Below are 13381 nucleotides of genomic sequence, written 5' to 3' on the forward strand. Positions count from 1 at the left end.
CCTGTTTCTCACATTTACTGTGAGCCATTCTGTAATCTGGGTGTATTCATGTGTCATGCTGCGTATGTGTTTTCAGTCAGTAAGTATTTATTGAAACGTAGAAGACATTATACTGTCTCTTTTCCAGTTGCGGATTATATACTGCCCTTAGTTTTTTGAAATGAAGTACAGAAAAAGCCATAACGTTTGTAGGAGAACTTCATAATTCCCTATAATATTGTCAGATACGAAACCCTTTAGAAGTATTTTAACAAAGAAACAGCAAATGCATTAATTTAACTTACATTGAAGTCTGTCTTAATAGAGCCTTATCACCAGCGTAAAAAATAACTTCTGGGTGGGCATAAGTACACAGTATAAATAAGGTAAACCTGTCTGGCGAAATAGTCACTTCTTTTGTCATTTGTCTGTTCCCCCTCCCCACCCAAAGGGCAGCACTTGACAGACTCTTTCTTTCTTCATAAAATCAGTCACTCATTTAGAATTCTGCAACGCTGTATGTAGAAAAATAATGTTTTAAAACTATTTCATAGTTTTTTATATTGGGAATAGTATTTCTAATTAACAAAATGTTTTATCATATTCGTTCATTCTTACTGTAAACTTTATTTTTAGGCACATCCTACTTACCCAAATTCAGCAGTTCACGTCATCACTGGATATCATTTGCCTGTGTATAATTATCAGGTAATTTAAGAGGGAGTAAAATGATTTACTTTCAGATACTATTGAGCCCTTTTTTTGTACAAATTGCTTGAATAGTTTGCCATTTTAAAGTAGTGAAACGTACCTAAAATTTACGACAACACTTAGAATTAGTCTAGAATGAAGGCCTCTGTATTATTTAGAAGTAATTGCGTTACATTTTGACACGAATGTACTTAGCAAAAACTTTACTGTAGAACAGGTTTTTGAGATGTGGTGTCCCTTTCTATATTGTAGCATGTTTATTTTCATCTTGCTGTCAAATAGCTGAAACATCCAGACTGACTTTTATCAATTTTTTAGAAAGACAGAGTGAAATAAAATTACTACCCACCTTTTAGAGCACAGAATTTGAATTATATTTGTATTTTAGCTGGCTGCTTCACATTAGTCGTCCTCTGGGTCTCTTTTCATAGCCGTGACTGTATATATGACCCATAATCATATCTATGGTAATCAATTCCAAGAACTAATATCCTTGAGATTTCCACAATACCAACCCCAGAAAATTGGGAAAAAGTTGAGGTTTTACATACAGAGGTAACATCAAAAACGTCAGGGATTAGAAACCTAAAGTAATTCTTTTTTCCGTTCTGTTTCTTTTATTAGAAGAACAAATTAAAGGAGCCAGCATATGTTCTTCAATATTGTGTATCTTAAGTGTTTTTGAAAATGTGAAGGAATATTTGAATGATTTTTGTTTCCTGCCTCTACTAAAAGTACAAAAAATTTTGCCACGCGTGGTGGCGCACACTTGTAATCCCAGCTACTCGGGAGGCTGAGGCAGCAGAATCACTTGATCTTGGGATGCAGATTGCTGTGAGGTGGGATTGTGCCACTGCACTCCAGCCTAGGCTGCAAAGAGAGACTCAGTCTCAAAAAAAAAAAAAGATGCTATGAATATCTTTGTGTAAATATCTTGGCACGCTTGTACTATTAATTTCTTGAGATGAATTGCTATGAATATCTTTGTGTAAATATCTTGGCACGCTTGTACTATTAGTTTCTTGAGATGAATTGCTATCAGTGGAATTGCTAGGTGAAAGCACTTTGCCCCTTTTATAACAATTTTATAACTAATTCTCCTTTTTAGTATACTGGTGAGTATCCCCGCTTATCAAATTATGATACACCTTTTCCATAGTACTCTTGGTAAATCACGTATTAGTGTTTTCTCACTGATGGTGTGTAGAATGCTGTCTTTTCCACACCCATTCCAGTGAAAGTTATTAGTATTTTTTAAATTGTCAGCCTAATAGCCGGAAAATACTACATTATGTTGATGGGCACTTTTTAAAATCATCGTTGAAGTTGATCATTGATGTTTAGCTTTTTAAATTACCTTCTTAATTTTATTTTTCTTACTGATTCATAAAAAGCTTTTTGTTAGTATTCACTATTCTAATACTAATAGTATTCACTATTAGTTATACATAGTGGAAAAAACATATAGGAGTGATAAGGAGGTGACCTGGTGCCCTTACCTTATCCCTAATTTCAATTGAGTTGACTCAACTAGTTCACTTGTAAGCTTGATGATAGGGTAGAATGAGATTGATCGAAAAGAAGATTCCTCTTTCTCTGAAATTTGACTTGGGGTTTTAAAAAATTTAAAAATGAGTGCTGTATTTTATCAATTGATTTTCAGTGGTGAATTAAAGTAATGTATCCTGCAAATGGAGTATTCTTGCATTCCCAATATAAACTTAGACTCTTTATATACGGCTGGAATTTCCCATTTGTGTTGAGGGCAGGGATGGATCATCTGGATGAGGCTTTGTTACTTATATGCTTTTAGCTTTGTAAAATGCGTTGAGAAATACTTTCTTCCTCTTTGAAAACAGTTTCTGCATAGCACTCTTTTATTATCTGTGGCCACAACCCATTTTTCAGGTCTCATATATACTTTTGCTTTCTTGTGTTTTCTTGCTTTGTTTTGCCAGGATTGTTTGTTGCTCGAATTTCATCCTCCCCACGCACCACTCCCCGAGAATCTGCTCTTGGATTTACTTAAGGTTTTCATTCTGATTTTCACGTCATATTTTCTTAATTTTATCACTCTCTTTATTTGCTCCTCTTCCTATTGCTGTGAATGTAACTTTGCTGACTACAGATGATAGGCTTTTTCCTGATCAGTTTATGTAAATATTTATTCCTATAGAAAAATAATATATATAATATAAATTTATTCCTATAGAGATTGCACGTAGCATTCTTTTGTAACCGCTGGCCACGACTCATTTTTCAGGTCTCGTATATATTTTTGCTTTTTCTTGCATAGTTTTGCAAGGATTGCGTATTGCTTGAATTTCATCCTTCCCACGCAGCACTCCCCAAGAATCTGCTGCTGCATTAACTTCTGATTTTCCCGTCATATTTTCTTAATTTTAGCATTGTCTTTATTTGCTCCTCTTCCTGTTGCTGTGAATGTAACTTTGATGACTACAAATTCTAGCCTTTTTCCTGGCCAGTTTATGTAAATATCAATTTGCTTACATGTTCACTTAGTAATTGCATTAGATAATACTGGCAAAGGAGCTGACATCGCTGGAGTTTAATGATAATTTTCTCCAGCTTTTAGCTGTCTTTGTCACTTGATTGTCTGCATATAACAAGGAATACGCTTGCTAGAAATCACAGTGAGAGTTGTGTATATGATGGTTTTGAAGCTCACCCGTTTACTATTCCAACATTTCTCACTTCAGAATTCACCAACTCACTTGAAGGTATGATTAAGAAAATTACTTCTTTAATGCAGTTGGTTTGCGGGATGCTATTGACAGTTACGATGGTACTTTCTTTAAAATTAAACTTTAGCTTATCCTAAGCATTCCTTTATATTTTTGGCCATAGTTTAGAAAAAACCAAAGGCTATCTATTGATTGTGGATTTATATATATACATATATATACACATATAAAATATTTATATATAAATAAATATATTATATATAAAAATAGATGTAGAAAATATTTATATATAACATTTATGTAAAATATATATAACATTTATATAATATCTATATATATAACATTTATATAATATATATAATTATAGATATATATAATATTTATATACACATAATATTTGTATAGATATATAATATTTATATAGATATATATACCTTACATAATTATGTATAAATACACACAGAGTCGGAATTGAACAATCCCTGCTAGTCAAGCCATGGTAAAAATGAGGTACATTGCAAAAAATGAAGTACGTGGCTTACTTTGTTAGCTTTGAGCGCCACCTGCTCGCTGAGGACTAGGACGTGATGGTGACTTGCTTAATTTAAAATGTTAGCACGCTGTTAAAGAGATTCAGTGAATTTTATATGTACGATTCCAGTTAAGCAGGCAGCCAGTTTGTAAGATCCAAGCTAAAGTCAAACTTCTTATAAAACCAAATGCCTTTTTTCCTCTTTACCAAACTAAGTATCCATTTTACTATTTGTGAATAGAGTATGAGAATCAGAAGAGACACCCGAGGCCTTTTCCGGCCATTTCGCTTTCAAGCAAGGAAACTGAAACTGAGGTCATGAAAAGATTCACTTTCGTGAGCAATGGAAATCAGGTTCTTCCCAAACAAGAATTTTCCTCTTCAGTTCTTGTGTCACTGTCACAAGGTTTCTTAACCAGACCCTTTGCAAATTTGGCACCAAATAATTCTTTATTGTAGGAGGCTGTCTTTGCATTGTAGGATGTGCAGTAGTATGCCTGGCCTTCAGCCCATCAGATTCCAGGAATACATCTCAGTTGTGACAGCCAATCTCTAAACGTCGCTGAATGCCCCTGGGGATCAAAAATCTTGCCCAGTTGAGAATCAGTGCATTTCCATAACCTGTCATGATCTGACGCAGGTTTCTGCCAGATGTTACATTTCTAAATTAAAATACATCCAAACACTGTGGTGCAGAGACAATACCGTAATATAGCTTGCTTATCAAAGAAAAACATATCCAAAGTTCATCCACAAATCAAGGGGGAGTTGAAAAGGAGAGAAACTACAAGAGTTTCAGAATTTCTTTTGTTTTGTTTTATTTTATTCTGTTTGGGATTTCTGAATGAAGTGAGAAGGAATCGGTAAATTGTCTATGGGGAAGGGCAATCTAAGCAGGTTCCCAGTAGTTCAAGATAATGCAGCTTAATGTCATTTGGAAAAAACAATAATGGAAGACATTTTTAGAAAGGAAAAACTTTAAAAATAGTGTTGTAAATTTTTCTTCCACATCACTGTCATGAAATAACGCTGTTAAAGGAAAGAATTAGGAATGAGTTGCAAACCCAAAATAGCAGGTACAAGCACGAAAGAATAGAGAAATGCAGTAACCTCGGCTTTAGTTGATGTGACAATTTAGATTTCGTGTGTAGTAAAGCTGCGTAGAATCAGTAACTTCTAGCATCTAATTAGACTCAGTAACTTCTAGCATCTAATTACCAAAGCAGGAACCCACTTTTCTTATTAACTTTGATAACATTATTGTGTTGTTCAAAAAGATACACAGTTTCTTTCGTCTTTTGTTTTCTTTCAGACTGGTGTATGTGTAATAGTTTTGTCTTTTGCAGCTTTTTGTACTTACCTTTTAAAGTCAACAGCACTTCATCAATGATTTTTAAGTTAATGATGTGTCATAGTTTCCTGATGTTGTTTCAATTAGTTCTTAATTAAAATTTGTTTCAAAATAAGTCAGCTAAATAGTGAAGCCAAAAAAGAAACTTGAAAACAAATCGGCTGAAAATAAATTCAAATAACAGGACACTAACTTACATTGGCATTACCACTGTTACCACTTTATACATACAAAATGAATTCACAGAGGTTATCTCATTTCATTCTCAAAGCAGTTTGCCCACAGATACATAGCTGGTAAGTAAGTAGGTGGCTTATAACCACTTACCTGTAAGGGACATAAACCTAGATCTCCTGACTAAATTAATTTTTGTTTCACTGTGCTATATTGTTTGTCCAACATATATATTAGTTATGAATACTACTTCAGAAAATTTTACATTAACCTTAGAGTCAACAGTGGAAAGAATAAAGACAGTTCTGATCAGAATCTAGAAAATGAATGAGTTATATGTATGTGTTTTTTTAATCTGAAAATAAAGATGGTATGATTTATATCTATCAGCCCACTTTGAAAACTAGAATTATCAGTCGGACTGATTTCGTGTTACTCAGGAAGAAAAGTGTTATTTCAAAAGATGCTTTGAACACCCTAGCGTTAGCGAAGAGGATTATAAGAAATTGATTTAACACATTGAGGCTTATTTTCTTTTTGGTGCGGGGTCTTTTTTTTTTTTTTAAGGTTTATCTTCAGTATACTCAGTAAAGTGAAAAGTTGTTTATGAATGTAGAACAGGATGATTTTTTAAAAAATTTGTTCATTCATTTATTTATTATTATTATACTTTAGGTTTTAGGGTACATGTGCGCAATGTGCAGGTTAGTTACATATGTATACTTGTGCCATGCTGGTGCGCTGCACCCACTAACTCGTCATCTAGCATTAGGTATATCTCCCAATGCTATGCCTCTCCCCTCCCCCCACCCCACAACAGTCCCCAGAGTCTGATGTTCCCCTTCCTGTTTCCATGTGTTCTCATTGTTCAATTCCCACCTATGAGTGAGAATATGCGGATTTTGGTTTTTTGTTCTTGGCGATAGTTTACTGAGAATGATGATTTCCAATTTCGTCCATGTCCCTACAAAGGACATGAACTCATCATTTTTTATGGCTGCATAGTATTCCATGGTGTATGTGTGCCACATTTTCTTAATCCAGTCTATCCTTGTTGGACATTTGGGTTGGTTCCAAGTCTTTGCTATTGTGAATAATGCCACCATAAACAGACACGTGCTTGTGTCTTTATAGCAGCATGATTTATAGTCCTTTGGGTGTATACCCAGTAATGGGATGGCTGGGTCAAATGGAATTTCTAGTTCTAGATCCCTGAGGAATCGCCACACTGACTTCCACAAGGGTTGAACTAGTTTACAGTCCCACCAACAGTGGAAAAGTTTTCCTATTTCTCCACATCGTCTCCAGCTCCTGTTGTTTCCTGACTTCTTAATGATTGCCATTCTAACTGGTGTGAGATGGTATCTCATTGTGGTTTTGATTTGCATTTCTCTGATGGCCAGTGATGGTGAGCATTGTTTCATGTGTTTTTTGGCTGCATATATGTCTTCTTTTGAGAAGTGTCTGTTCATGTCCTTCGCGCGCTTTTTGATGGGGTTGTTTGTTTTTTTCTTGTAAATTTGTTTGGGTTCATTGTAGATTCTGGATATTAGCCCTTTGTCAGATGAGTAGGTTGCGAAAATTTTCTCCCATTTTGTAGGTTGTCTGTTCACTCTGATGGTAGTTTCTCTTGCTGTGCAGAAGCTCTTTAGTTTAATTAGATCCCGTTTGTCAATTTTGGCTTTTGTTGCCATTGCTTTTGGTGTTTTAGACATGAAGTCCTTGCCCATGCCTATGTCCTGAATGGTAATGCCTAGGTTTTCTTCTAGGGTTTTGATGGTTTTAGGTCTAATGTTTAAGTCTTTAATCCATCTTGAATTGATTTTTGTGTAAGGTGTAAGGAAGGGATCCAGTTTCAGCTTTCTACATATGGCTAGCCAGTTTTCCCAGCACCATTTATTAAATAGGGAATCCTTTCCCCATTGCTTGTTTTTCTCAGGTTTGTCAAAGATCAGATAGTTGTAGATATGCAGCGTTATTTCTGAGGGCTCTGTTCTATTCCATTGATCTATATCTCTGTTTTGGTACCAGTACCATGCTGTTTTGGTTACTGTAGCCTTGTAGTATAGTTTGAAGTCAGGTAGTGTGATGCCTCCAGCTTTGTTCTTTTGACTTGGTGATGCGGGCTCTTTTCTGGTTCCATATGAACTTTAAAGTAGTTTTTTCCAGTTCTGTGAGGAAAGTCATTGGTAGCTTGATGGGGATGGCATTGAATCTGTAAATTACCTTGGGCAGTATGGCCATTTTCATGATATTGATTCTTCCTACCCATGAGCATGGAATGTTCTTCCATTTGTTTGTATCCTCTTTTATTTCCTTGAGCAGTGGTTTGTAGTTCTCCTTGAAGAGGTCCTTCACGTCCCTTGTAAGTTGGATTCCTAGGTATTTTATTCTCTTTGAAGCAATTGTGAATGGGAGTTCCCTCATGATTTGGTTCTCTGTTTGTCTGTTGTTGGTGTATAAGAATGCTTGTGATTTTTGTACATTGATTTTGTATCCTGAGACTTTGCTGAGGTTGCTTATCAGCTTAAGGAGATTTTGGGCTGAGACAGTGGGGTTTTCTAGATATACAATCATGTCGTCTGCAAACAGGGACAATTTGACTTCCTCTTTTCCTAATTGAATATCCTTTATTTCCTTCTCCTGCCTCATTGCCCTGGCCAGAACTTCCAACACTATGTTGAATAGGAGTGGTGAGAGAGGGCATCCCTGTCTTGTGCCAGTTTTCAAAGGGAATGCTTCCAGTTTTTGCCCATTCAGTATGATATTGGCTGTGGGTCAATATTGTCATAGATAGCTCTTATGATTTTGAGATACGTCCCATCAATACCTAATTTATTGAGAGTTTTTAGCATGAAGGGTTGTTGAATTTTGTCAAAGGCCTTTTCTGCATCTATTGAGATAATCATGTGGTTTTTGGCTTTGGTTCTGTTTATATGCTGGATTACATTTATTGATTTGCGTATATTGAACCAGCCTTGCATCCCAGGGGTGAAGCCCACTTGATCATGGTGGATAAGCTTTTTGATGTGCTGCTGGATTCGGTGTGCCAGTATTTTATTGAGGATTTTTGCATCAGTGTTCATCAAGGATATTGTTCTAAAATTCTCTTTTTTGGTTGTGTCTCTGCCCGGCTTTGGTATCAGGATGATGCTGGCCTCATAAAATGAGTTAGGGAGGATTCCCTCTTTTTCTATTGGTTGGAATAGTTTCAGAAGGAATGGTACCAGTTCCTCCTTGTACCTCCGGTAGAATTTGGCTGTGAATCCATCTGGTCCTGGACTCTTTTTGGTTGGTAAGGTATTGATTATTGCCACAATTTCAGATCCTGTTATTGGTCTATTCAGAGATTCAACTTCTTCCTGGTTTAGTCTTGGGACAGTGTATGTGTCGAGGAATTTATCCATTTCTTCTAGATTTTCTAGTTTATTTGTGTAGAGCTGTTTGTAGTATTCTCTGATGGTAGTTTGTATTTCTGTGGGATCGGTGGTGATACCCCCTTTATCATTTTTTATTGCATCTATTTGATTCTTCTCTGTCGATTTTGTTGATCCTTTCAAATTTCTTTTGAAATTTCTAGGAATTGAAATACAAATTCCTTTTGTATTTCTGTGGGATCGGTGGTGATATCCCCTTTATCATTTTTTTATTGCATCTATCTGATTCTTCTCTGTCAATTTTGTTGATCCTTTCAAAAAACCAGCTCCTGGATTCATTAATTTTTTGAAGGGTTTTTTTGTGTCTCTATTTCCTTCAGTTCTGCTCTGATTTTAGTTATTTCTTGCCTTCTGCTAGCTTTTGAATGTGTTTGCTCTTGCTTTTCTAGTTCTTTTAATTGTGATGTTAGGGTGTCAATTTTGGATCTTTCCTGCTTTGTTTTGGGGGCATTTAGTGCTATAAATTTGCCTCTACACACTGCTTTGAATGCATCCCAGAGATTCTGGTATGTTGTGTCTTGGTTCTCGTTGGTTTCAAAGAACATCTTTATTTCTGCCTTCATTTCGTTATGTACCCAGTAGTCATTCAGGAGCAGGTTGTTCAGTTTCCATGTAGTTGAGCGGTTTTGAGTGAGATTCTTAATCCTGAGTTCTAGCTTGATTGCACTGTGATCTGAGAGATAGTTTGTTATAATTTCTGTTCTTTTACATTTACTGAGGAGAGCTTTACTTCCAAGTATGTGGTCAGTTTTGGAATAGGTGTGGTGTGGTGCTGAAAAAAAGGTATATTCTGTTGATTTGGGGTGGAGAGTTCTGTAGATGTCTATTAGGTCCGCTTGGTGCAGAGCTGAGTTCAATTCCTGGGTATCCTTGTTGACTTTCTGTCTCGTTGATGTGTCTAATGTTGACAGTGGGGTGTTAAAGTCTCCCATTATTAATGTGTGGGAGTCTAAGTCTCTTTGTAGGTCACTCAGGACTTGCTTTATGAATCTGGGTGCTCCTGTATTGGGTGCATGTATATTTAGGATAGTTAGCTCTTCTTGTTGAATTGATCCCTTTACCATTATGTAATAGCCTTCGTTGTCTCTTTTGATCTTTGTCGGTTTAAAGTCTGTTTTATCAGAGACTAGGATTGCAACCCCTGCCTTTTTTTGTTTTCCATTTGCTTGGTAGATCTTCCTCCATCCTTTTATTTTGAGCCTATGTGTGTCTCTGCACGTGAGATGGGTTTCCTGAATACAGCACACTGATGGGTCTTGACCCTTTATCCAGTTTGCCAGTCTTGTGTCTTTTAATTGGAGCATTTCGTCCATTTACATTTAAAGTTAATATTGTTATGTGTGAATTTGATCCTGTCATTATGATGTTAGCTGGTTTATTTTGCTCGTTAGTTGATGCAGTCTCTTCTTAGTCTCGATGGTCTTTACATTTTGGCATGATTTTGCAGCGGCTGGTACCGGTTGTTCTTTCCACGTTTCGCACTTCCTTCAGGAGCTCTTTTAGGGCAGGCCTGGTGGTGACAAAATCTCTCAGCAGTTGCTTGTCTGTAAAGTATTTTATTTCTCCTTCACTTAGGAAGCTTAGTTTGGCTGGATATGAAATTCGGGGCTGAAAATTCTTTTCTTTAAGAATGTTGAATATTGGCCCCCACTCTCTTCTGGCTTGTAGAGTTTCTGCCGAGAGATCCGCTGTTAGTCTCATGGGCCTCCCTTTGAGAGTAACCCAACCTTTCTCTCTGGCTGCCCTTAACATTTTTTCCTTCATTTCAACTTTGGTGAATCTGACAATTATGTGTCTTGGAGTTAGTTGCTCTTCTCGAGGAGTATCTTTGTGGCGTTCTCTGTATTTCCTGAATCTGAATGTTGGCCTGCCTTGCTAGATTGGGGAAGTTCTCCTGGATAATATCCTGCAGAGTGTTTTCCAACTTGGTTCCATTCTCCCCGTCACTTTCAGGTACACCAATCAGACGTAGATTTGGTCTTTTCACATAGTCCCATATTTCTCGGAGGCTTTGCTCGTTTCTGTTTATTCTTTTTTCTCTAAACTTCCCTTCTCGCTTCATCTCATTCATTTCATCTTCCATCGCTGATACCCTTTCTTCCATTTGATCGCATCGGCTCCTGAGGCTTCTGCATTCTTCACGTAGTTCTCGAGCCTTGGTTTTCAGCTCCATCAGCTCCTTTAAGCACTTCTCTGTATTGGTTATTCTAGTTATACATTCTTCTAAATTTTTTTCAAAGGCTTCAACTTCTTTGCCTTTGGTTTGAATATCCTCCCGTAGCTCAAGAGTAATTTGATCGTCTGAAGCCGCCTTCTCTCAGCTCGTCAAAGTCATTCTCCGTCCAGCTTTGTTGCGTTGCTGGTGAGCAACTGCGTTCCTTTGGAGGAGCAGGAGAGGCCCTCTGCTTTTTAGAGTTTCCAGTTTTTCTGCTCTGTTTTTTCCCCATCTGTATGGTTTTGTCTACTTTTGCTCTTTGATGATGGTGATGTACAGATGGGTTTTTGGTGTGGATGTCCTTTCTGTTTGTTAGTTTTCCTTCTAACAGACAGGACCCTCAGCTGCAGGTCTGTTGGAGTACCCGGCCGTGTGAGGTGTCAGTCTGCCCCTGCTGGGGGGTGCCTCCCAGTTAGGCTGACCGGGGGTCAGGGTCAGGGACCCACTTGAGGAGGCAGTCTGCCCGTTCTCAGATCTCCAGCTGCATGCTGGGAGAACCACTGCTCTCTTCAAAGCTGTCAGACAGGGACATTTAGGTCTGCAGAAGTTACTGCTGTCTTTTTGTTTGTCTGTGCCCTGCCCCCAGAGGTGGAGCCTACAGAGGCAGGCAGGCCTCCTTGAGCTGTGGTGGGCTCCACCCAGTTCGAGCTTCCCAGCTGCTGTGTTTACCTAAGCAAGCCTGGGCAATGGTGGGCGCCCCTCCCCCAGCCTCGCTGCCGCCTTGCAGTTTGATCTCAGACTGCTGTGCTAGCAATCAGCGAGACTCCGTGGGCGTAGGACCCTCTGAGCCAGGTGCGGGATATAATCTCCTGGTGCGCCGTTTTTTAAGCCCGCCGGAAAAGCGCAGTATTCGGGTGGGAGTGACCCAATTTTCCAGGTGCCGTCTGTCACCCCTTTCTTTGACTACGAAAGGGAACTCCATGACCCGTTGCACTTCCCGAGTGAGGCAGTGCCTCGCCCTTCTTCAGCTCGCGCACAGCGCGCGCACCCACTGACCTGCGCCCACTGTCTGGCACTCCCTAGTGAGATGAACCCAGTACCTCAGGTGGAAATGCAGAAATCACCCGTCTTCTGCATCGCTCACGCTGGGAGCTGTAGACCGGAGCTGTTCCTATTCGGCCATCTTGGCTCCTCCCCTAAATTTTCAACTCAGGATGATTTTAATAACTTTAATTTTTACCAGTCTAAACTTTCTAGTTTTGGGTGTCTTTTTTAACTACTTCACAGAGTATTTTCACAAATACTAAATGAGTATTCTTCCACAGCATTATACAAGACTCGGTGATGAGCGGCAGTAGGTTTAAGAAAGTACTATATCCTTTGGTTAAAATTCCATGCCGATGTCCTCTGATTAGTTTAAATCCTGAGCCTGAACTGAGCTGCACTGGTGACTAATTTACAGTGAAAGTAATTTATATAAAATATACGTAAAATACAAAATGATATTTCACATTGTGTATGGGTTTTGCCTGCATACGTAATTATGATGTCTACTTTCCAAATTACAGTCTGCTGCAAATCCTGAGACTCCCAACTCAACCACCTGCAGAGAGGCCAGCACCCAGTCTTCATCAGCTGCGGCTAGCCAAGGCTGGGTCTTACCAGAAGGCAAAATCATGCCAAACACTGTTTTTGTTGGTGGAATTGATGATAGGGTATTGTATTCATACCTCATTGTTACCTTAAAATACATTATGAACAATGGGATTTGGGCCCTGTTACAAACTTAATGTGTTTTTGTACTTCATGGAGGTTTAGAATTGCTTCTGGTTTGACCCATAGGTACTAAAAATATCTTTGACGAAGAGCTACTGGTCATTTGGGGATAAATGGGGAAAAAATTTCCCCCTCATGGTAGTAAAATTGTAGTAAAGTTGAAATTTTTGAATGCTGAATTTTTACTCTGACGTTCCATTCTGTTCCATAGCCGGATGAAACTGAGATCAGAAGCTGCTTTGGTAGATACGGTTCAGTGAAAGAAGTGAAGATAATCACGAATCGAAGTGGTGTGTCCAAAGGGTGAGTAATTTTATCAAAAATATCTGAACTCTAGTCCCCTGTTCTATAGGTATGAGACAAGACTTCAAAACTGATATTCTGACCCTTGTATAAATGAAATTGTTGCGGTGTTAATTTCTTTCACGTAGGGGATAAAAGGTTATTACCAGTTCTTTTATTTAATCATTTTTCTAATGTTTGCTTTGAAATGTCTGCAATTTTTATTTCATACAGATGAGTTAATCAGTTTTCTCAAATAATTGTTTTCTTCATACACTG

At 38.0% G+C, this 13381-nt stretch overlaps 1 protein-coding gene across 1 annotated transcript in view; it reads left to right on the top strand.

Annotated features, from left to right (window-relative positions):
* Nucleotides 1–13381, top strand: part of LOC129053245 (deleted in azoospermia protein 1-like) — a 66884-nt gene that overhangs the window by 15400 nt on the left and 38103 nt on the right. Inside the window, exons 9-10 of the mRNA XM_054545365.1 lie at nucleotides 12613–12759; nucleotides 13032–13123. Coding sequence (XP_054401340.1) covers nucleotides 12613–12759; nucleotides 13032–13123 — 239 coding nt within the window. The remainder of the gene's footprint in view (nucleotides 1–12612; nucleotides 12760–13031; nucleotides 13124–13381) is intronic.

Source organism: Pongo abelii, chromosome Y (genome assembly GCF_028885655.2).
Source record: "Pongo abelii isolate AG06213 chromosome Y, NHGRI_mPonAbe1-v2.0_pri, whole genome shotgun sequence".
Taxonomy (NCBI): Eukaryota; Metazoa; Chordata; class Mammalia; order Primates; family Hominidae; genus Pongo; species Pongo abelii.